Source organism: Pyxicephalus adspersus, chromosome 4 (assembly GCF_032062135.1).
Source record: "Pyxicephalus adspersus chromosome 4, UCB_Pads_2.0, whole genome shotgun sequence".
In the NCBI taxonomy this organism is placed as follows: domain Eukaryota; kingdom Metazoa; phylum Chordata; class Amphibia; order Anura; family Pyxicephalidae; genus Pyxicephalus; species Pyxicephalus adspersus.
The window spans coordinates 13,627,050-13,653,157 of NC_092861.1; the positions used below are offsets into that span (position 1 = coordinate 13,627,050).

Sequence of the window (26,108 nt, forward strand, 5' to 3'; positions counted from 1 at the left end):
TCCTCTAGATCCCTTTGACATATTTCAAATCCCTTTAGGTTCCTTTTCCATCAGTAAATCATTTTGTACCCGTATGCCAGCAGTGACTTGGCACCCTGCCAGCCTTCCAATCGATAATGTAAAACAAAGATATAGAGGAAAATGTGAGAGAAGGATTCAGAAACCAGACCTGGAAAACTTCACTGCATCTCTTGTGAAATTTGAAAATTCATTATTCCACAGTGCCTGTAGCTTTAGAGTTTTGTTTTAAGCCTTTTGTTAAAAATATGTAAATAGTTTAATGTCCATAAAAAAAATGAACATACCCACAACATCTAAGAAGCTGTAACATATGAATGTTTAATCTGTGTTTAGATAAGCTTTAAATTTATAAAAATCCTTATACAGTACCTAACACAGTGTAATTTTTAGACTCAAAAATACCAAAGCCCACATGAAAAATATCAGTCATTTTGAACAACTCAGATACAGTTCCCCACTGTGCTGCGCTACACTGGCCAAAGCAGCCCAAGCAACATTTTGAGCATGAAAGAAAAGCAAGCCTTTGGCCACATGAATCAAAATAACATTATCACAATTAAATAATATTATAAAATGAAAACTACAATGAATGGGCTGAGCTATGCAACATTTTGATTTCTGTTTTGTGTGTGTGTTAGTTGCTAGCCAAGTTAAAAAGGAAGGAGCGTTTAGCAGGTTTCCAGGAGTTAAGCTCTTTCACGTCTCTAATTTCTTCTGCCAGACTTTTCTTCTGAACTTTGACTTTATATGGAACACTGGGGATGAAAAGAGTCACTATTATCCAATGTAGAAAACAAAAATGTTATACCTAACAAAGGCCATTCATTAATACATACATAATATGGATAAAAAAATGAATCAAATAGTAAATTAATCATAAAGATCTAAAAAGCCCAATGCTTTGTTCCCTGGAAGATAATGTCAATCTGGGTGTTAAGGCAATTTCCTACTGATCCCGATCAGCTATCCCTCTCTCTGATGGATTCTGTTTACAGCGACGTTGGGAGAGCACGTAACACACGCAACTCAAGCATGTAGTTAGATCAAAACTCTCAAAACTTTATTGTTTGCACACAGCTTACACACACATATACCAGTTCGAAGGCATGATCAGTGCGTGATCGCAGGACTACAGACAACTAGCAGACATGACAAATGTCCTTGTGGTTCTCTTAGAACAGGATATTCATGTCATGAGAACAGATAAATGGCCAAAGGGAGGAAGGGGAGAATTTCAAGGCAAAAAGGGGGGAGCACTGTGGCTCCATCCTCTGACCTTTATTTCTCTTCTGTGTTATGAAACCACAGAGCACATAGGGGGAAATAGGATGCCACACTTTTGGAGTTATCAAGAGCTGGAGGCTGTAGGGGAAGTAGGAGACACAGACTGTAAAATGTTTAAAAAGTCCTATGGGTGAACTTTTTAAGAAGTAGATCTAACATTTGGCAGGGATTCCCCAGTGGAGAATATACCAGGCCAATTTGTTTTAAATAGCAGTGAATAATTCTCCACCAATGCTTTCAATTCCACCTTTGAAGAAAGGCAGTGAGATACCAGCCACAACTTCCTCCTCATCTTTACCATTCTGTTAATATATATATTATTATATTAATAATATATTATATTATATTAATATATAAATGATTCTCCCTTCTCACTTTCATAAAAACATGTGATGATTTAATGTACAGCGCTGCATATTATGTTGGCGCTATATAAATCCTGTTTAATAATAATAATAATGATTACCTGTTCCTTTCCCTTGTACAACCTGCTATAATAAAGACTTTTAAATAAATACTATTACCCAATGTTCTTCAATCCTGCAAAGCATTGCACAACACAGGGTCTCCACTTGCCCTTTATAATGACTGTATTTCACTTGACTCCTGGAATAATTAATATAGCAAGCTGTACACAGAGAAGGGCAATTAGGTATAGTACATGTTCACCAAAGGCAAACGTATCCTTTAAGTGCTATTACATAATTGTTTTACCTTTTTGAAATTTCATTCTCAGTTGTCAGTTCTCTAAATTATTGATACATTCCAATGGAGAAACAGGACTGCCACATTATGCTTTTAAATACTACCTAGCCAATAAATGTTCATCATACTCACCAAGGTGTCTTGGGCAATTTCTGAAGAGGAATAAATGTGTCAGCCTTCACTTTATATGATTCCCTGTAAAATAAAATAAAATATCTTAATATCATAAGTAAAAACAAAAAATGTACATACAGACACCGAAACACACTGATATGTGACACTCTCTTTAGCAAATCCCTTTGGTGCACCATGTTGTTTTTACTTTACCAACAAAAGCAGATATTTTGTATTCTGCCAAAATAATTTTTGTTTCGTATTTGGATAGAGTAGAGAAAGATTAGGATGTTTTAAATTCTTTATTGCTGTTGATATCCTTGCTTAGTATATTCACCTCTACTTGTTCTGGTGGCCACTATTACTAAAATAAAAAGTCATGGAAAGTCAAACATTTTACAAATGCCACCAGAACAGGGGGTGGGGGTAAATCTTTCAATAGGGATACCTGGTGATTCTTACAGTCCAAGATGGGAATTCCCCTTTTTGTCTTATTCCAGGGAAATGCAGAGCAGGGGATGTCTTGCAAGAAGATACTCCAGTTCTATGGAACCTAAGGGTTCCTCCATAGGCTGCTAGGGGCAACTTGAGCAATTACCTGACACCAAGGATCTTTTTGGCGGTCTCTAAGGGTGACATACCACTGGCCAGCAATGTAGGACAATTGTTTCCCACAAACCACCAGGCTAGTGTTCTCTGAAGACCTGAACGTTATAAGATAATCCCTACTAAAAGAGTGGGGATATACGGCAAAACAGTTACTAAAAAAGTGTATTTAGTATAAATATTAACATGGATCTGCTATAGACAAAAAGTTAAAAGTAATCCCATATAAAAGATGAAAAATATATATTCCAAAAAATTTTCTTAAACCCGACGCGTTTCACTCAAAGTTATCTTTAGAGGAGACATCAACCAAGCTAAACGTTCCAGAAATCGAGGTATTGTCCAAAAAGTGTGGAAAGTGGATTTATTACAATGAGGAATATTGTTAGAATACTAAGGTTTCTGCACATGCTAATGGATAAATTACCAAAAATGTATAATTTATAGTAAAGAAGCAGTCCAAGCAGAGGAGCTATAGTCAAGTTTATGTGAATAGTAGATCTATGTTGGCATTTTTACTAAGTAGATTACTTGTTTTCTATCTGTTTTACTTGAAAGACTTATAATTTTAAGAATCGTCAAGAATGATTTTTTTTCTTTGGCAATTTCCATATACCTTATTACAACATATGTTGTCAACTGTCAAGATTTTTAAGAGGATAGAGGTACACTGGCACCCCAAACTGACACTTGAGGTACACTGGCACCCCACCACCAAATTCCCCCCCCCCCACCTCTTTAACAATACAAAATAAACTTTTTTTCTGGTCTGTGCTGTGGCAGAACTGTGTAAATATAATTTGTTCCGCAGCTCCTTATTTGTATTTCTTCTGTGTATTCAGCCATTTGCCTTGGAGTTCAGCTTTAAATCAGTTGCATTAAAATAAACTAATTTTGCAAACATTAAAGAGCAATATTTCTGCTTCTGTCACAGAAACGCCATACGTTTATTATTTTCTGTTATAAATCATGTTGAGTACAAGCAATTACCTGGTCATGTGGACATCTGCCCAAAAAATTTAGCCACATTAAACTTCTGCACTGTTAGCATTTCACTAATAATGATGCAGCTTTGCTGAAACCTCAGCTTGGCCAAGAAGTTCTTGAGACACAAATATAGTGCTGATATAAGTGAATTTCCTCCTATTTACTTTTTGTAAGACTTCAAGAACAGCTGCATGTTGTATAATGCCATCAGAAAGTTATTTTGCAGTTTTATGCTTCTTTTTCAAGAAATAAAAGCGCCACCAAGCAATAGACTTTTCACACACTTATAATAGCCACTGTCATACTGGTGTCTCTGCAGAAAACATTTAAGTGCTGCCATGCTGCATATTAGCCTTAGGCTCCTCTTAACACTTGACTGGTAGTACATTGCATCTCAATTTGGAAAAACTTTACAGGCAGTCTGTAGAGGTTTTTATTTACCCAGGTCATTGTATATTCAGTAGAAATTAGTCATATTCACCTAGATATTTTCTTGTTGATAACGTATTGCAGCACCCCAAGTTGCTTCATCAATTCATAGAGGTAATTACATTGCTTGTATTCAAACAAAAAATGGGGACTACCTGTAATATATATATATATATATATATATATATATATATATATATGATAATATATATCATTTACTGCCCCATCTCCTGATGATATGCCTGACCTTCATGTGTCTTAATAAGTATTGAGTAAGAAGTGAATGGTGGATGGATATTAGCTTTATTAGGTGTTAAACCATACCTGTTCTCAAAAAGCTAAATCAATTATTTGTTTTTTGGGGGGAGAATTGATTCCTGTGGATTACTTTTTGCTGCAGACACTCAAAAGCTGCAGATAAAGGTTTTGGCATTGATTTGAATGTCACGCACAAAGAGACAGACCCACTAAGGGGCATATGGAGGTGGTGCAAGCCCAGAGAAGGGCCAAGGCACAGAGTCTAAGCCGTAACCAGGTTTTCTCCAGAGCCTCTGATGGTGAGGATGTTGCACTGCTAGTTAGGGCCAGGTTGCAGTCCTTGGGAACACCAAGGTGGGCAAGCACGGTAACAAATCACCAGGCAGGAGGATAGTAAAGGAAGCCGGGGTTGAGACGGGCAGCAAGCGAGGTCAGGCCACACGCCAGGGGTCAATAGCCAGGGGTCCATGGGACAGACAGCAATGACACAGGGGCCACTGCGGGCACAGGGAACACTGGAGACAATGGAAACAGTGATATCTACAGGTAGACAGGAACACAGGAACAGCACAGGGAAGTATGCTGGAAACCAACACACTGGACAATGAAGGGTTAACACAGGAGCTGGACACAGGAAACACTGGAATAGGCAGCAAGTGTACAGGAACTAGTTCACAGAACTAGGTACAAAGGAGACACGACTTGTTGCACAAACAAAAAGTGCAGTCTGAGAGCCAGCTAAATAGCCAGGGCTGATCAAGAGGCTATCTTTTGATTGGCCAGTGGATTGGACAGAATTGATAAAGCTTGGAAACACGCTCAGCTTCAGAACTGCAAGCATGCGCAGGAGAGGGATGCCTGTGCTTTAGTGAGGAAGAGGTAAGTGTGACATTGCATATTTAGTACTACAGCTAATAAGAATCCAGTTTCTAATGATTTGAATGAAATGTGTACACAAATAAACAATTGTATACCAACCTAAAATTCACCACTGGCACCGTTGATCCAAATTTGTGGAAGTCAGTGCTGTATTCTACTGTATGGAAAGGTTTATCTCCTGGATGGGCCTCAGGAATTCCATTTCTGGGATCAGAGACTTGAAAAGCAAACAAGGAAAGGAATATTAGCCTCACAATGTTTAGTGTTTAAAGCATTGGAAGACAAAATATTAAAAACATATTTTGTTTTTATATTTAAGTGTTAATGTTAGGTTTTTTTTTTTTTTTGCTGTCATTTACAGGAAGAAAGCAGACCGATTCTGTGAAACATGACAATCATTGCATTCCCCCATACATTCTTTGTGACGTCTTCATGTGGTTGCCATATTAATAATAAGGAGGTTTTCTTGTACCCCTTTTCATTGGTCAATATCATTTGGTTACTTAACTCATGCTGATATATTTGTTTATATTTTATGGTCCTTAATCGTTTTAAATATGTTTAATAAATTGTTGTGTTTTTACCTAAACTTTTTGGATGTCTTTAAAATCCCACTTTCTTGAACCGTCTTGTTCTTTGTGTTTTCTTTATTTTTTCTAAATTATGAATGTTATAAAAAAAATGATGAACCCCCTAGCATCTCCACATATGGAGGTGGCAAAAAAAATGTCAGAATTTCTATTATTTTTGCAAGTAGATACCCATAATCCTATTTATTGGAGAGAAGACATTGTTAACACTGGTACCAATGAGAGGCTAACACTCCTATATGTGAGTCCTATATGTGACTGTTTTCATTAATGGGCACCGCTGTGCTCAGAGGAAATGTTGTGTACTGTCTGCTGCAGACTAATGGCATAATCTCAGTTTAGACAAAGTCACTGGAAGGGAGTTTTTTTTAATAATAAAAGTGTGTTTTTTTATTTCCAGAAATGGTTGTGTATTGTGAAAAGTTATGGAGACTTGTAAAGTTACTGAAAGGTCCATTGTAACAGTATGAGGGACAGAATCTGTACAGAAAAAGAAAAGCAGCGTTTTTCAGCCTTTTCAACATGGAGGAACCCTTGAAATACCTTTCAGGTCTTCAGGGAACCCCTGCTATAATTACTATATCCACAGATCACAGTATATTAGTATGGTGGTCAGTAGGAAGAATGCTTCCTACATTGCTGGACACTGAGAAGAATGTCACCCTTACAGATAGCCAAAAAGATCATTGATGTCTGAAAAACTGACCTGAGAGGTACAAATTGCTCATTACTCAAGGAACCCCAGCAACCTCTGGAAGAACCCTGCTGGATGGGAGTCTGTGAGCTTTTTTTCTTCTGCAATTGCTATCTAAAAAGCGACATGACTTTGAGCACATGCGGTTTGTGCAATGTATTACTTCAGGTCCACTGTAATGGTGTAATTTATGGATGGTCTGCGCTGCTCTCTTTAGCTTTCACGGAGTGTCCCCTTATATGAATAATTAATCTGGACACGCATGCTGCAGCTATCTATCTTCTGTGGGACTCACCATTAAATTTCCTTGTAAGGAACAAGCACACTGGGTCAGTACATCTCATCACTAGGGGAGGATTAGAAATATTGCTGCCTACACAAAATGATTGTGACAATGATAACGTCAGATGAAAGATATTCAGTGCAGCTGGATAGGATTCTATTAAAAGCAACTGATTTACATATAAAACACAGATTCTTATTTTTCTTGCATATATTTTATTACTCCACTGAGCATAATTGTTTTTCCCTTATGCAATTTAGAAAATTAGCATCGTTTCTTTAAGAATGCATTAAAGCAGAACTCTAGCAAAAAGTAACACGATATAAATGAATCATGCATTAAAGGATTAGGAGAACAAAGCCAGCTTATGCCATAGCATTCATCTTCAGACCAGATATTGCCCCCAGTATTCTTTTCTGCCACTAGTACTAGTATTTTATTTACTTGTAATAATATAGCGCCAACATATTACGTAGTGCATTACAAAGTCTGTAGTTATATCACTAACTATCCTTCCAGGGAGCTCACATTCTAATGTCTACCATATTCATATGTCATTAATACAGTCTGAGACCAATTTTGAGGAGAAGTCAATTACCTAACTGCATGTTTTTTGGGATGTGAAAGGAAACCCAAGCAAACATGGGGAGAACATACAAAGTCCTAGCAGTGTCCTGGCCAAGATTCAAACCTGCAAAAACCAGAGTGCTAGCCACTGAGCCAACCATGCTGTCAGTCAGTCACATGTAATGATGCCATTGCTCAACATAGCTAAAGATGTCAAATATTGTAACTAAACATTATTTCCTGCTTCACTTAAAGCTTCCGTACTTCACTACCGTGTCAGAGGCACTTTATCCAAGTTGAATGATCCTATTGGTATTATGTAGATTTTTTTCAATCATTACATGCACCCTGCTCATTCACAGTTATTCTTCCTTTCAGTACCCCTGTATTGGAAAGCCCATATAGGTAGAATTCTGCTTTCATGGTTGGTTTTATAATGATAGACTTGATTCAATTTTTAGAATATCCAACATACTTTAGGCGTAAATATTCTATGTTGCTTTAAATGGCCACTGATTGCGATGTTCATTCTTGTTAATGTGCATACATGTTTTATTTGCTGGTCTGCTATACTGTATTGTTGGTTCTCTGTGGTTTCATCATCCTGTATTTACCAAGTGTACACTGTATTCCACATGGTGTTATTTCTAAATGTTCCCTGAATAATTCACAAGTACAGCCTTCCTCCAATTCCTGATTCCAGGTTTTTCTATGTGCGTACATCATAAAGACTGCATCTGCTAACATAGCTCCAATCTTTGAAGCCTGATTTTTATTTGAGACTGAAATGTTTATTGGTTGATTTAATAAAATTGTCTAAGACTGGAGAAGATAGACTATCATGGGAGAACCTGGGTGATCCAACAAAACTGGAATGGATCTGGTCCAAAACTGAAAACATTTGTCAGCTAATAGCAAATCTATCCCAGGTTTGGTGGATCATCCAGGTTCTCCCATGATAGTCTATCTTCTCCAGTCTTGGAGAGCTTTAAATAAGTATATATTTTTTTTTATACATTTTAATGACACATATGCACTCATTGGACAGTAAAATTATAGTTTCCAGTGCAAATTGTGAATGTGTTTCCTATGTAACATAGGAAGCTCCCATTGGTAATAAGAAAAGCATGTATTATATAATGTAACAGGATCACCATGTTCCACTAGTGGCTCAATGGTGGGCCAGAGCAATGTACATTAACAAACAGCCACTTGCCTTAGCTAAAAACCTTTTTCTTTTTAGAAAACACCATTTTCCTTTGTTTTATCCTTGGTTGCATTTCAGTACTGCTAACTAGTGTTGGTGTTCGAATTCGGGTTGGCCTTATATTCGACCCGAATATGGCTGTTCGAATTCGGATAAACCCAACCCGAAAAAAACAAGATTCAATGGCAAAAATTTGGATAAAAAAAAATGTAAAAAAATAAAAATGAATGTTAAATTAATGTATTGAGTGTTTGTGTTTTTTTAACTATTTTTTTTACAGGTTATCCTACAATGACATGATATCTCTTACTCTGTTACACACTTTCCAGCACAGTAATATTATGATATGTTTGTTACATTTTTCTTTTATGCACTGTGCGAAAAATGTAAAAAATCATATCATATTACTATGCTGGAAAGTGTGTTACAGAGTAGAAAATACTTCTAGTGTGGGGCATCTTCTCAATGATTTCAGCTTTAATTCAGCAGGTTGAAAAAAAAGATTGCATAAAAATGTGAGGAACTAAAGCCTTTTTTTTTTTTTTAAGGGCTCAAAAGTAATTGTACAAAATTAAAAAGCTGAAAATAAAATTTTCATTTCTAATACTTGGTTGAAAACTTTTTCCTGGCAATGACAGCCTGTAGTCTTGAACTCATTGACATCACCAATAGAGATAAGCGAGCAAGTTTTTAAAACTCGATCTCGCTGCAAATTTGGGTCGTTCTTGCTTAACGAAATTGTAAGCGAGAATAGTCGTTGTATATTCAAAGATCAAGCTTGAATAAAAAAAAAAAAAATGCAGCTGGCGCTGCATTCATTGATCAGCTCAGAGTGCAATCCCCGGCACTAGAGGTTAATTGGGGACAAGTCTCCACATTCAAAACCTCTAGAGCTCTCTGATTGGCCAAGGAAAGCTTTCCTCAGCCAATCGGGGAGCGTTAGAGGTTTTAAATGGGGAGACTTGTCCCCATTAAACCTCTAGTGCCAGGGATCGCAAACAGGATTCCCAGGGCTGCAACAATTATTATTATTATTATTATTATTATTAAACAGGATTTATATAGCGCCAACATATTACGCAGCGCTGTACATTAAATAGGGATTGCAAAGACAGTATGTCTCTGAACACCTCAGAATTCATTCGGCTGCTTCTGTCCTGTGTCACACCATGGATAAACACTAGTGTCCCAGTGCCATGGCAGCCATGCCCGCCCAAGCCATCACACTGCCTCCGCCATGTTTTACAGATGATGTGGTATGCTTTGGATCATGAGCTGTTCCATGCCTTCTCCATACTTTTTTCTTGCCATCATTCTGGTAAAGGTTGATCTTGGTTTCATCTGTCCAAATAATGTTTTCCCAGAACTGTGCTGGCTTTTTTAGATGTTTTTTTTAGCAAAGTCCAATCTAGCCTTTCTATTCTTGAGGCTTTTGAGTCGCTTGCACCTTGCATTGCTCCTCTGTATTTACTTTCATGCAGTCTTCTCTTTATGGTAGACTTGGATATCGATACGCCTACTTCCTGGAGAGTGTTGTTCACTTGGTTGTCTGTTGTGAAGGGGTTTCTCTTCACCATGGAAATGATTCTGCCATCATCCACCACTGTTGTCTTCCGTGGACGTCCAGGTCTTTTGGTGTTGCTGAGTTCACCAGTGCTTTGTTTCTTTCTCATGATGTACCAAACTGTAGATTTTGCCACTCCTAATATTGTAGCAATTTCTCAGATGGGTTTTTTCTGTTTTTGCAGCTTAAGGATGGCTGTCTGGATGGCTGGATGTTGTCTGTTCACAGCAAAATCTTCCACATACAAGCAACCTCCCCTCAAATCAACTCCAGGCCTTTTATCTGCTTAATTGATATTGACATAACAAATGAATTGCCCACACCAGCCCATGAAATAGCTTTTGAGTCAATTGTCCAATTACTTTTGAGCCGCTGAAATGAAGTGATTGTGTAAATAAAAGGCTTTAGTTCCTCACATTGTTATCCAATCTTTTTGATAAACCCACTGAATTAAAGCTGAAAGTCTGCAGTTCAACTGCATCTGAGTGGTTTAATTTAAAATTAATTGTGGTAATATACAGAACCAAAATTAGAAAAAGGTTTTCCAATATTTATGGACCTAACTGAACAATATGGCAGATCCATGTCACAGGGTGGCCATGAAGAAAAAAAAGGGGTGACAGGGACACATTGTTCTTGCCTCATACCTGAAAGTCCCAGAACAAGAATGTATATGGCTGAACTACCAACTAATAATATAATGAATGCTGCAGATTTGTAAAATTACTTTTAAAATAACTGATGTATATATATATATATATATATATATATACAGGTATTAATAAACATATATTAAATAATTGTGTTTGGGTTTACATTTACTTCAAGCCTTATATGCATTACATCATGCTTAATACTTAATAGGTGTTCAGTTGGGTCTGAAAAATAAAAGCCATTATTAAACAGCCATGCATGATTTTTATTGATTGCTTATGAAAGTGATAAATGGAGGATGATATATATGCTGACTTAGTCTTTCTATTGCAGCTGCTCCCTTATAGGAGCTGTCATAGCGATTTCTCTAATAAGTAGCTTATCTATACACTAAATTTAAAGAGCTCCGGGTACGTTAAAAGTCTTAAGAAAACTTAGAAATGGTTATTAGATAGGACCTGCTGTCAAAACTGAACAAAATGTCTGTCAACATGTCTAGTGCGACAGACTGGCAACCATGGATAAGAAATAGTTTTTTTTAAAAAAAAAGAATGAATACTGGCATTCTGTGCTGTAAGCAAAGGTTGTATATTAATATAAACCTGTATATATATATATATATATATATATATATATATATATATATATATATTTTATATATATATATATATATATATATATATATATATATATATATATATTTCAGCTCCCCTGTCCTTTACATGCTCTAAACTACGGCTCCATCCACCTTCCAATGTAATGGAAATTAGGAAAACATTTGATGTCAAGCCTGGATAACAAACTATGGCTCCCTTCATAGATACAGTGAGTGAGCATATCCACCCAAGGATGGCTTGCCACCTTCACAGTATTCTGACAGTTTGATCCTATTTTGAAATCTATATCACCAGTAATTTGGTATTTCATCATTTGACCTTGTATTGGGCCAATCAAAGATTTGGCTTAAAAAATATGCATTATTGGTATGTTGTCACCCTCCAATTACAGAGCTAATTGTGATTATTTAAATGTGCATTAACACAGGGAGAACGTGCAAACTCCATGCAGATAATGTCCTGGAGGGCGAGATTCAAATCTGGGACCTAGCTCTGCAAAGGCCATCGTGCTCTCTCTCTCTCTCTCTCTATATATATATATATATATATATATATATATCTCTACATAAGCGCATACATATATACACAGACACACATATACTTATTTGCAAAATGTTATTGTAACCCATAATAGCAACCCACAGGAAGAATAATATCCCATGAAGAATGCTCAAGGCTTTACACTACAGCACAGGAATGATTTACATGATATCTCTTTAATGTTAGACAAAAATTTACTAATTTATTAATGTTATAAAATAAAGTGAGTTGCCCCTTTATACAAGGATCTCACATGGCAGTACAGAAAGTGACTCTCTATGGTAATCAGGCTATAACTGTGGGAGAAGATAGACACAGTCATGAGCTACACTAGTTATACATCAATATAACTTATATAAACACATAAATAAATAAAAACTTGGTGCAGTTAATGATTGAAGTACCTCAATAGATGTTTAGAGGTATTTGATTACCTGCAGTGTAAGGACTATTCTTGAAAGAGAAGAATGCAGATTTGAAAATTCACTCATCATTCTGCTGCTTCTTCCTTACCTGTCCAGTTACAGTCTGGGGGAGGGATAAATCCTATGAATGTTACTTAAATGTAGCAGAGAAAAAATATTAGCTGTGTGGCAGAGATATGTAATGCTGTCTTTATACAGCTGATGTAGTTACCTCTTCCCTGTGCTGCCTTGGAAGAGACTACTACCTGCAACAGCCAAATAACAATGAATGGAGCAGCAATGAGCAGTTCAGGATTATTTATTCCAGCCCATTGTAAAGTCTGCAGCTGTGGTATGAGCAGCTAAGAGCCTGGCAAGGTGGCAGCCCGAGGAAGAAATGTGGGGTCCATTGATCCTGCTGCAGGTCTGAACCTGCCCCAAAGCTCAGAATTCAATATGCAAACATTAAGGCTCATTTGGCAGGTAACATTGCTCCGTATATGTATTTATCCCGTGTATTTTGCCTAATGCAGACATTTTATAATACTTTTTGTTAAAGCAGACCTAAGCTTAACTTTTTACTTTACATAAAAGGGTAGACAACCCTATATAAAATGTAAAAATGTAATTATTATTTTTTTAAGTGCATTTGCAGTGAAATCCCTTTTTTCCCCTTTGCAGTCACCTGATCTCGTACCTGCACAGTGCGAGACTGGGTGACTTAGCAAGAAGACCGAAAGAGAAGAGTGAAAATGGCGGCCCCCGTCACTGGGATGAAGAATTTTGGAACGGTGCAGGACCAGATCGTGGAAAAGGTCCAGCGCCTTTGAGGGATTTGCGGCATTAAAGGTAAGTAAAACATTTTTTTTTTGCTTTAGTTCTGCTTTAAGTTAAAAGTTGCCATAAGTTTACAACCACATAATGCTGATCATTTGCAGGGTAGAGCGGTTTTGGATGAGAAATGTTTAGTTACAGTATCAAGTCAGCATGTTTTCGCTCCAGTGCGATCACAGGTACAGAAGGTGGGAAGGTGTTTCATTTTTCTCCGAGATTAGATTTTTGCTTTTTTCATAAAAAAACTTTTGTTGTTGTTACATAACATTGATGCAGCAGGGGGATCACAATGCTTTTGCTTGGTGGTGGAATACTGCAAGCAATTAAAATGTGGAAATCAGGTCAGAAATTCTTTACAGTACAGTAAAGGCGGCAATATGTACATCATAGAAATGAATTAGATTTTCCCTTTTAAAAGGTCGGAAGGCTGGTTGAGAGCCTAAGGATTCTTTTACAACTTTGTGCATTTAAATAAAGCTTAAAAATGTAAAAAAAAAAAAAATAATAATCATTTTTAAATAATCATGTTTATCTGTCAGCCCCTAATTATGATAATAAGGGGGGAATATTTATTTTAGACCCATAATGAGCCAAAGTGTTCTGCCGCAGTGTCTTCCGCAATTCCAACACCTTCCATTTTTTGCATGTGGATGCAGCAGATCGCAGCACAGTTCCCAAAAGCAACTGGTGGTCATGTGGTGGTTGTCAGAAAATCTGCACCACAGCTGTCTACCAATCTAATTCATTTAAGTGCAGTTTGCTGCTCCCAGGCACACAAAATGTTGCAGTGTGCCTGGAAGCTTCCAGGGTGAATTCACATTTGGGATGGTGAAAGGGCCCTCATAGGTTTGTAAATCACTACAATAACAGTTTAAAAATGTACTTTTTAAGGCCCTGGTCCAGAACGAATGCTCACCACCAGGGGTGTAGTCGTAAAAAAAGAAAAGGGGGCACAGTACGTGCCCACCCCACTAAACCCCTGTCTGTGTCACTTAAAGGGAAAGAAACTTCCCCCAGAGTGTCTTCATGATACCAGAACCCACCCACTCTGCCCAGTCCCAAAAAAAGTGAGGGCCCACATGCTCGTCCCACTACACCCCTGCAATCCTTCAATCTAACTCCACACTCTATACCTAAAGCAAGCCCCTGCTCAGCTCAGGAGGGTTCCAGCACACAGTTGCCCCCAGCATTTAGGAAGGACTGACAGAGGACCAGGAGGCCTCAAGAGAAGAACAGGGGGCACAGAGGGAGGTGAGACAGTCCAGGGTCAGTAACCGGGTGGCCCACGGAAAACACAAGATATAGGAGACTCAAGCAGAGGCAAGTCCAGGAAACAAAGCCATTGGTCATAAATAGGTAGCCAAACCAAAATATTCAAAGGTAAGACTGAACGGAGTTGGCAAAAGTTGGTCCAGACAGCAAAAATCTTAGAGACAGGAAATGGGCAGAATCGGCAACAGCTAATCCTAACAAGATAGTCACACCAAGATAGTAGTGCTACAATAGATAACTAGTGACTGGGAGCTGAGATGCTATAAAAGATCAGTAGCCAATGGCAAGGCAACATCAGGAACCAATGTGTTCAGCATGCAACTGTACTGGTCCTGTACTTCCTCAACTATGCAAAAGCATTCATTTCTCTTTTAGAAACCTACTCTCCCTCGTTCTATGCTAGATTGACTTCACAAGGTTAATGCTCAATATGCAATGTGAGAAGCAATACCATAACAAAATTTCAGACGACTCGGGAATCTAAGGTTTCCTATTTAAATTCTCAGCCACATGAAAAACGATAGCAAAATCATAAATTGGTATTTCCATGGGCTTTTTTCCCTGGACATTTCTACTACATGGAAATGATGACTGCTGTCTGCCTATCCTCTATTTCCACACTACCTCCTCGTTTGCTTCACATAAAAGGCTTACTTTATTTATTTTCTTTCTTCTTGCTTTGCTCAGGTACTATTCCTTTGCAGACAGGTGTATGATATGCACATTAAAGATGATCTAATTACATCTGTGAATTTTAATTATCTATTGTTACTGAAAAATAAGTTATTTAGAATTCAATATCCACAGCCATTATTTTAGGCAATGGAAATGAATGTTGATGTAATATTTTACCTTTATATGTACTTGGCTGTGTCCTGTTCTTTTTTTACTGTCTATATCGGCCTTTCTCAACCATTTTACCCCAGAGGATCCCTTGAACTAATTTTCAGGTCTTGGGGAACCCCTGTCAAAATAAATTAAAAGAGGCTTAATAGGAAGAATGTCTCTTACACTGGTGCTGAGTGGGTATAATGGCACCCTTACAGTGGTGGACAAAATATCACCCTTTCAAAGGTCATTGGTGTAACCCTGGTTCTGTCGAATGCTGTGGAATCTGGAATGGTTCAGATACCATTAAACATGAAGTCAATCTGCCACAGCAAGAGGAACCCCAACAACTTCTTGAACAGACTTTTTTTTTTACCCCAGATGATCCCCTGAGAAAATGAATTAATTGATGGTCAGTGGGAAGACTGCTCCCATTATAGTGATTATCAGAAAATACCATGCCACCCATCTGGATGACTAAAATATCACTGGTGTCATCCTACCGGCTCAGCAAAATGGTGTCGAACCCAGAACTATGAAGCACCATCACATGGAAGGTCAATTAGCCAAAGCTCAAGGAACCCCTAACTTGAAGGGACCCAAATGTTCCATGGGACCCTGGTTGACAATGGCTTGTCTATATGAAAAAAAAGAAAAACATATTAAACTAAAAGAAAAAGGTGCATGTAGGAATAAAAGTTTCCCTAAGAGGGAAGGAGATGTTACACACCATTATTGGTCTTCAATCTTTCCTTCTCTTCATTCATTTTCCAAAAGTAATATTCATGGAAAACATATATGTATGCCTTATCCTTTCCCCAGGAAATTCCCATTTATTTATAATTGAACATTTCATATCATGTATGGTCATACGTGTTGGAAATTGATGACTTCTGACTTTTAGAGCAATCCTATTTTGCGCTACATTTTAATGGGCAATGTGTTTATGTCTTAGGCTGTTTTCCTCTCTTTCTGCTGGCTCATTCAATTTTTGAGATATAAAAAGAAGCATGAAATATTCATTACTGGATAAAGTACAGCAGGAATCCTGTGGAAAGGTTATCGGATTTTCTTGTGAAATAGCCTTTTTCAAGATACGATCCTTCTTCTACAACTATAACACACAAGGTCCCCCAGCAGGATGAAGGCAACATTACAGACAGTAAACTGCTCACTTTTCCCAGAAGGAAAATGTTATATATATAAATATATACATACAGTCATTTGGATACATAAATAAATACAGTGAGACATTAAGTACACCTAGTTGGAAACTGTTAACCTGATCAATATATTTGTACAGGCAAATATTAGAGCAGGGGTGTCAAACTCAAATACACAGAGGGCCAAAATTAAAAACTTAGACAAAGTCGCAGGCCAAGCTTGAAATTTATTGAATTGAGTAAATTTTTCCTTCTCATTAGATATAAAACCTTTTCATATGGAAACAAAGAGGTTTTGCTTCACATTCAATCTGGTACAAGCTTATAATAGAGAAAGAGGCATCATTTTTTTTTTTTTTTTATTTAGGAAAAAAATTTTTCGCCTCTTTCTCCATTTTTAGCCTTCTGAGTTAAATTTCAATGGTAACTTTTTTGCACAGGCTAACAATAATAAAAACAATATTCTTCTATGAAAATGTAACCATTCAAAACCATGCCTTTGAGTAGCAAGGAAAAGTACAGCTGAGGGGGAGTGCTGGAAATGCCAGACACGGCCAATGCGGAGCTAAATCTTATGAGTGGTCCGCCCCTGAAACTTTCTCTTCATTGAAATAGTGCCGCTACTAAAATTCACAGCATTATTTGCATCTATAAAACAGTCCAATGCGGGGCCACACATAGGCAGAGAGTCCGCTGCTCTATAGACGCGAGTGATGCCAGGGACTGTAGTAGCGACGCCATTTCAATGCAGCGGCGGGCCAGCTGCAGTTCATATTTAGAATTCCTTTGGGGGCCAAAAAAAAAGAACGTTGAGGGCCAGATTTGGCCCACAGGCCAAAGTTTGACACCACTGTATTTAAGGATCTATTTACAAATTTTTTTACTTAAAGTGTTCCTAAACTCAGAATTTTCACTTTACCTAAAAGGGTAGACAACCCTTTTATTTGAAGTAGCAATTTTGTTTGTTTGTGTTTTTTTTTTGAAGTGCAACACCCTTTTATAAAAATAAAATAAAAAAAAAGCAGCACCTATGTCACGCATCCCGGGAGGCTGCTGGGTGCCCCGTTTCATTATTAGGGAATAAAATTGCCAATCTCACGCATTGAGATTAGGGAAGTTTTTTCCCCAAACTACGTCACCTTCTTGCGCCTGCACAGTGTGAGTGATGTAGGAAGAAGTACGTGGAAGAGAGGAGAAGATGGCGGTGCCTGGCACTCCCTCTGTGCCGGGCTGAAGACGAATACAGGGACGACACGTGACCGAATGGAAGAAACCTCCCGACACACAGACTCATCTACGTGATTGAAGGTAGGTGTGATTTTATTGTTCATAAATAAATGAATTATTCATAGTAGCTAATTCACACATTTTCTAATACCTATGGCAAGCTTTACTTTCTAGTGTAAACTTTTCATATTAAAAAAAGTGTTAAATATAATATATATAAAATTATGAATATAATTTTTTTTTAAGTACCGCCACGATGGTGAAGACTGAATGGGAGCCCAAAGCCTCATGGGATACATGTCACATATCCAAGGTAGCTTCGGCTGCTCCTACCGCGCATCTTAAATCTGAGGCATGTGCAGAAGTGGCTTTTCTCACATGCACAGTGAGATTGGCACTTTTTTTTACATTTACAAGAGGAAACATAATGTGATCTCCTCCTGCAGTGCGAGCTCAGGTTATGTAAGCAGAAGCTGGAAGACGAAGAAAGAAGATGGCGTGCCCAGTGCTACCTACAAGCCGCAATGAAGAATCCAGAATGGCATGGGACGAATAAAAGCCAATTGAAGAGAAATATTTGGCTTTGCAGGAGCTGTCATTTTTTTTGTTTTTATTATTTTAATGAAGTTTCCACTTTAATGTGAAAAATGTGTAAATTGTGGGATAACATAAGTGAATCTTTGTTGAAGTCATTTTTAAACACTCTTGCATCTTAATTGAAACAGTGCCTACATATAAAGGTTTTTTAAAATAAAACATTTACTTGGATAAAAACAGAAAAAAAGTTTTCTTATCAGCAGATGTAATGGTGTACTGGGGAAAAAGTAAGTGAACCCTTGACAATAAAAGCCCACTGTGCATAAATCCTTAATTTGCAAAATATGTGGGCCTTCCATTTTATAAAAAAAAAAACTAATAGAAAATGTTAAATCTGTCTACTAAAGCTCAATAGGATTTAAATTAGGATATTCACTAGGTCAATACTATTTTTTTTCCTTTTGAGCCATTCTTTGGTGAAATTGCTAGTGATGCTTCAGCTCATTATTGTATTTCAAGATTTGCAGTTTTCTATGTTTTTTTTTTTGGGCAGATGGTAAACTGTAGTCTTTTTTAAGGTTTTTTGAACAAAGCTTTTTTTCCTGGCACATTTCTCATGTAAGTAAAATTGGTGCAATTTCTGATTGTAGATGCACGCATTCTGACACCAGCTGACGCATCAATCACTTGTAAATTCTGCAGTCAAATGTTAGGAATCTTGGAGATATCCTTTAGTATGAAATGGTCAGCTCTTGGGCTGAATATGTTGTCTGACCAATCCTGGATGAATTATCAGCCTTGAACATTATTTTCCCTATTGTGTAATCAATCATTTTAAATATTTTGATGATCTCCTAGATTGTAAGCTCTTCTGGGCAGGCTCCTCTCCTCCTGTGTTATTGTGTGTCTGTCATTTGTTTCCCCTATTTAATGTACAGCGCTGCATATTATGTTGTTGCTATATAAATACTAAATAATTTACTAAATAAAAAATAATGATAATAATATTAATCTTTGTGAACTCTTTGCCAGACTCTTAGGCATCCCCAACTTTCTTGCTTATGAATCTTGGTATGTGCAAATGTCAAAGAGCAAAGAGACCTCCATACCTTTGCAATCTCAGGTTTAAATAATACAGGATCCAACGTCATATTCCTTAGAAAGTTTCCAATTATTGAATACTACTCAGGAATACTTACTGAGAAATGCTGTACCAAGTCAAAAAAGCTGATGGAAAGTTATGCAAGATGCCAACAATTAATTTCTGCTAAAAGGAACAATACTAGCATGTGGGCCTAAGGGTGTACTTAGTTTTTCCACAATACACCATTACATTATTAATATTAATATTTATGTTTAACACATTTTTGAAAAGTATGAGCGATTTTATAAAGTATTTTTGTTATTGTTATCATCTTTATCTGTATGTGTCCATACATTGTAGATCCCCTGACATGTCCTGAAGAAGCAGTCACATTTGCCGCGAAACGTGTCAGCTGATTTAACACCACTCTTGTTGGTGTCTACACAAGAAATTGGAAGCACTATGTATACAAAAAAAAATTTTTATGCAGCGGCTATTATTGTTGTTGCTATTTTGTACTTGAATAAAGGTTTGATTGATTCCCTATTTTATTTACCCAAGAGAATAAATGATAAAACAAAACTGGTCACTATGGGTGGTATTTATTTTTGTTACCCCTTTACTCCAGTGTTTCAGAAATAAGGAATCTGTAGGATTCACACACAGGCTTTTTTCTCTTATATATATATTTTTTTTTACACATTTGCTATTTTTTTCATGGATTTGCTCAGGTCCTATAACTATATTATGCATGCATGCAGCTCTAAAGATGAGGAATGACTGCATTTGCTTAAAGTAATAAACTAAGTGCACTAATATGTTATGCAAGGCAGCTGTTTTTAAACAGATTTTATACTCAGTATGGAAAATCTCCATTATATCATGAGTCAGAAGCTTCTGAGTTTTATCAGGACTGGCATATTTTTTTTCTGTACATAAATATAAATGTACAGTACTTGATATACAGTGCCACACCCTGGTGGACATGTGAATTGCAGCACTTTCATTCTAGTGCAGGAAGCACAAAAAAGATATTAGGTAAAGACAACAAAAAAAACTTAACTATTCTTTGGTGAAAAATGGAGAAGAGTCCAAAACGTTGCATTCCTTGTCCCCTAATTCCCTGTGTATAGACACAATAGCAGCACATCTTTCTGAAGTGAGTTATTAATCATTTTAAGCAGTTGTTTCTGCAATAAATGTCCCCATGAAAAGATCAACCCATTTTTCCTGTCCCAGTGAGAGTATATAATTGTAGATCTTCTTTCCCTTTTAGTCTCAGTAAAGGGAATTTTGTCCATGGAACATAAAGATCCATGAAAACTCTAAATTTCTAACCCTCCTACACTTGTCCTAAAAAAGTTGGGACTTTAGATATACTTTAAAGGGTTCAATTCAGTATAATCCAAATATACCTCTACACATCTTATTGACCTCTGACTTTACAAAAAAGAATAACTGCTCCCTTTTATTTACCTTGAAGCGGAACTATACTTGGTGGGTGATGATCTTCTGCCATAATCAGTAAGTCTGCACAGCCTTTCCTGTGTACAATGGCCTGTCTTCGCCAAATCAGAGGAAGCCGCCATCTTTGCTGTCAACTCCACAGCAGATTTTCGAGAGAACGGCGATCTTATTTGGCTATTGGATGGCAATTGACGATATAAAAGCTGTGCAGGATTTACATTGCCTCCGGTGACTGGATCTGTGTACGGCAAGCCAAACTCTACACTACGCAACACGTGCACCATACAGTGCAGAGCTAAATCAAAAAAAGCTCTCCAAGACTGGAGAAGATGGACTATCATGGGTGAACCTGAGTAATCCCACAAACTTGGAATGATTTTTTCATGAGTATTAGTTTGGCAAATGATTTCAATCCAAGACCAGATTAATTCCAGATTAGCTGGATCACCTAGGCTCTCTTATATTAGTCTATCTTCTCAAGTCTTGGAGAACTTTAGTGAATAGGGAGCATTGCATGTCTCATTAGTCAATTAGCTCTACCTCCTGGTGACTTTGTTTTTTGAGTTTTGAGCAGCAGTGACAATGCTCTCCATTCCAGAGTTTTCTCTCTTCTTCTGTTTGCAAGAGGACGAATTCTTCTTTGAACGCCCACATCACTGGCTGCAAAACGGCCCATGACTGCCCCAAAGATCCAAAAGATGAACCTTTAGCAGTTAATATGCTTAGGAGGACTGAGAAAGTCCGTCTGGTAGGGGTACATTGGCTGCATTTATTTATCAATCCCATGCACTACATCTCTATTTTATATACCTCTGTACTAACATAGTATGGTCACCTCTCAGGTACACAAAAGCAGGATCTCTGTCAAACGTTTGATGAGTACTCAGGTTACTAAAATATTAAAAAGCACTTCAGCTGAGAATATGGGTCCTGCCAATGTAGAAGTTTCTAACTGCCTGATGGCCATGCTGATCTGCTGGTGTCACTAACATTGACTGAGTATGGAGCCATAAAAAATCAGAACACCCAACATGTGATTATTTGTTCCAGTAAAGAATAAAGAGAAAATTAGGGAGAAAATGTATTACAAATAGCAAATAAACTCATAATCATATGAGGACAACCTGCTCACTGAAAACCGTGCTGCCGTAGTGCCTCCTTCTTGTGCAGGTGATGCCGATCACAACTTTCAGTCCTGATGATAAGAGATGGGGAGGAAGAAGACCTGTCTGCCCAATAAATTACATTTCTATCTCATTCCCTAAACATTGTAACATGTCCTACTAAATTACCTTTCTTTTTTCTTCCCAAGCAGGTCGGTAATGCCTGTAGACGGGAGGACATCTGACTGCTTTGGTGAACTCCATCAATAATGCAGCGTTTACCAGTGTGGTATGTGAAGGAAAGCCCAAAGTTGGGGTAAAAACTCCATTCAGCTCCACCAGCCAGATTTCTTCCTGAAACAGAATGAACAAGCTTTACACCTGAAATGTAAAGTTGGACAACTTCCTGAATATAATGAATATTTAGATGGGCATATCATCAACCTTGTGACTATATAGAAAGCCCCTGAGATTTAAGTCCCATTCATAATATTGTGTTGTGATAAGGTTAACATGTTATTAAGTGAACTAATGCAGCTCATGGCAGTGTCATCCCAAAGTACACTACAGTCCAATGCTTGGAACACTATCAGGGTCTATTAATAAAGCTGAGAATCTAACATTCGTTGAAACATTCTCTGGTGGAGAGTCTTCCAGATGTTTCAATGGCAGTAATTGATCCCATGTCCCATTGAATGCCAGATTCACTGGTTTCCTATTAGACCCTAATGTGTACTGACATTGCATATGTGCAATGTGCAAACAAATATATTGTGTAAACTTATTGTGTGTCAACATGCAATATACTGCACATTACAATTAGTCAGACCTGACTGAGAAACTCTGAACACTAAAGACACAGCATTGCAGAGCAAATAATTACTCATATTTTATATTTACAGCTACTATAATTAAAATTGTTAAAGTTTAAAAAAATAAACAAATATCCATTATTGTTTGCCCTGATCTGATCATTTTCAATATTCGCTATACAGTCCCTCTTAGATTGTAAGCTCTTCGGGGCAGGGTCCTCTCCTCCTCTCTCTGTAATTGTCTGTCATTTGCAACCCCTATTTAATGTACAGGGCTGCGTAATTAGTTGGCACTATATAAATCCTGTTTTTTTAATATTATTATTATTATTATTATTATTATTATTATTAATAATAATATTTATAACAATACAGTCTATATTAGGAAAATCCTCAAAAATGCCTTCTGCTGAGATCATTAAGTGTCAGATGCCGCCATCTGCTGGTTAGAATTAAAAATTACATAGTACAGCTGAGACACTACATTACTCCATAATAGAATAAATTGTAATGAGAGAATTAAGTTTGTGCTGTTGTTGAACTCTTCTGAAATGATGTCTGATCCAGTGAATTATTCAACAGACCTGATCTTTATCCTGAATGCTGACTCTTATTAACACACCCTTAGGCTGGAAACTTGTAAACACACACACAATAATACAGAATTGTTTTTAAGTGTAGGCAAGCAAGTACCTCCTTCAGTCCCTGTACAGAAAAAAACATTATTTTTCATTTTGCCCCCCATGAACTAGTTACTTTTGTCCATCTTTCAACTCTTTGGAGGCCATCAACCCCACCATAGTTTGTGTTCATGGTACCAACTAGCCAAACATATATATCACCTCCTGCAGATCCAATTGCATGTAATTAAAATGCTAATTGAAAACAATACAATTTATACAAGTAATTTACCTTTTTTAAGGTACTTTTGATACATTTACTGTTGGTATACAGCATATTTTGGGTTTTGCCTGTAGTTTACAAATTGATATTTTATGTTTATGGAAACAAGCAGGGTCCTATTGAAAGATGCTCACCTGGATAAGATCGCTGAAGCCTAATTCGATCTGGGAATTTGTTTTCTTTGATGTGAGGCAGTGGGGCATCAGAGTATCTTGGAGAGGGCAACCATCGTACAGAAGGTTTCCAATCTAGATCACAGCTGTACAGAAAGCATGGAAATAGTCAACTACAGACCAAGTACATCAAAGTGCTATCGCAGGGGACTTGACTTATCTTCAGCCACCAATTAGATCCTTACCTGCTCAGTAATTTATAATAATATGGGTACCTGGTCCAATATATATAAAACCAGCACAGAGTATTCCAAAGATAATTGATATTTTATGCATACCACATCTCGAAAACAACAAGTGTTTTTTTTTTTTTAGAAAAGGAATAAACTTTACAGGCAATACATATGTGTATGTAGATACATTTCCATATTATTTATAATTTTGCACATCACAAATTTATAAAAACATACCTTATTAAAAAATATTAAAAACTATTATTACAAAAAGATCATGCACACCATATATGCATGAAATATCCTCAACGCGTTTCATGGATCTGTTCCACTTCTTCAGGAGAAATTAATTATATAAGATCATGAAAAGTCTCCCTTTACATAATAAGTCAGAAAGATATGCTGAGAAGCAAGCAGAGAGACACAGGGGGACATGCACCACCATTAATCAAATAACAATCTTCTTACATTTGGTATTTTTCAAGGAATCAGAGTAATACATTCTCTGGTCCTATTTTCTAGTCCTTGTTTAATGTCCATATCAACAGTAAAAAATTAAAGCTTCCAATATCCAACACATTCTCAGCATACAGATGGAGATTATGGGTACCTGGATATGAACACAGATATGTCAAGCCTTAAGCTGCATACACACTGCCAATTTTTGTCGTTGGAAAGGATCTTTCACGATCCTTTCCAACGACAAGGGAGTGCACGATGCATGAACGGTGCTGTACATACAGCACCGTTCATGCTCTATGGAGAGGGGAGGGGGAGAGCGTCGGAGCGGCACCCTGCTGCGCGCTCTCCCCCTTCCCTTTCATTAAGATCGGTTGTCGTCCATCGTCCGTGGATCCGGCAGGTCGGTCGTCCGGACGATGGACGACACCGACTGTACACACGGCAGATTTTCGCCCGATAATTGGCCGATGCCGATTATCGGGCGATAAAAATCTGACGTGTGTACGTAGCTTTAGATAAATGTGACAATATAGTTTGCAGGGTTAGCTTAGTCACACCGGGGCTGATGAAACCAGAATGCACCATTGACCTAACAACTTATCTGCTCTTAAGTAATTTTAAAGAAAAAATGTGGTGGATTCCAACAGAACATGTCCTTCACCTCAGTCCATTCTAAATAATAAATTTGGTGTGGAGTCACCGCATTCTTTCTTTAAACCAATGCTTTATATCTTATGTATTTCCTGTATTTATAATACATAATCACTTAATACATATCCCTGAAGAAGGAAGGACAAAGTACAAGGTATTGTTTACTTACTTTGGATATACTAGTGCAGCGTTTGGTATTAGGGGTAAGTAGATCCCATTACCATTTATTTCTTCAGGATGGTAATGGTTGTCATATTGGCAGAAATTGCAGGCTTCTCCATCATCTGAAAAACATTTATGAAACAAATATTTCATAACTTATTTATGAAACAAATATTATTCAAAGAAAAAAATAAATTAAAAAAAAATGGAAAAATTGTGGTTACCCTACCCCATGCAATCTGATTGTACAATCTATATGTGGATCTACCAAGCAATATATAGTACATTGTGCTGTCTAAGGGGCACGGTTTGTTTTCATATTAAATATTCTTGTCACAGTTTGTACAGAGATTGTATAGTTCATGGCAAGGATTATGAAAAAACATGTTTAGGGTAACAAGGAAAAAATCACCAGATTATTATACAGTAAGAATGGAAATAAAAACAGCAGAATGGTATTGTAATCATAAAGATGATTCATATTTGGGCAGAGAACCTACATAAATGGGGATTACCCCCCATATAACAGAACATACCTTTACAGGGGAGGGTGTCCTGCAGCATTGTTATGACCGCCCAGCTCCTCTATATGGCAGCGATATATTGTGTACAGCAGCCAGGTCACACTCCTCGCACTCATCTGCATGTTGTGGTAAACAGACTCTCCATTCAGACCTGACAACTATTCCTTCAATAAGAACAATGGCGTGTCCTAGGAAACCACAGAATAAACATCAGGAACCAAATCCTGGACCTGTCAGACAGGAATGAAACATCGATAGGTTAAACATAGTAAAGATAAAACAATAATTTATTACTAGTATGTGTCATATGAAGTTTTTTTTCTCTATATG

At 37.2% G+C, this 26,108-nt stretch overlaps 1 protein-coding gene across 1 annotated transcript; it reads right to left on the reverse strand.

Moving 5' to 3' along the window:
• Nucleotides 1-315: 315 nt before the first annotated feature.
• Nucleotides 316-25,914, reverse strand: SPATS1 (spermatogenesis associated serine rich 1). The gene is made up of 7 exons (XM_072410360.1): nt 25,791-25,914; nt 25,262-25,376; nt 23,768-23,892; nt 22,108-22,272; nt 5,383-5,500; nt 2,143-2,205; nt 316-776 (listed from the first exon to the last, which is right to left on the reverse strand). Exons 1-7 carry the CDS (start codon nt 25,816-25,818, stop codon nt 656-658), a joined length of 735 nt encoding a protein of 244 aa, XP_072266461.1. The 5' UTR covers nt 25,819-25,914; the 3' UTR covers nt 316-655.
• Nucleotides 25,915-26,108: the final 194 nt, after the last annotated feature.

Bases quoted from the DNA above. Each gene is read 5' to 3' on its own strand.
- SPATS1 (XM_072410360.1), bottom strand. From the start codon at position 25,818: ATGCTGCAGGACACCCTCCCCTGTAAAG. The intron at 2,206-5,382 runs GTTGGTATACAA...TTTATTTTACAG, and splicing joins GTGCCAGTGGTGAATTTTAG to GGAATCATATAAAGTGAAGG. The intron at 777-2,142 runs GTGAGTATGATG...TTTCATCCCCAG, and splicing joins AAATTGCCCAAGACACCTTG to TGTTCCATATAAAGTCAAAG.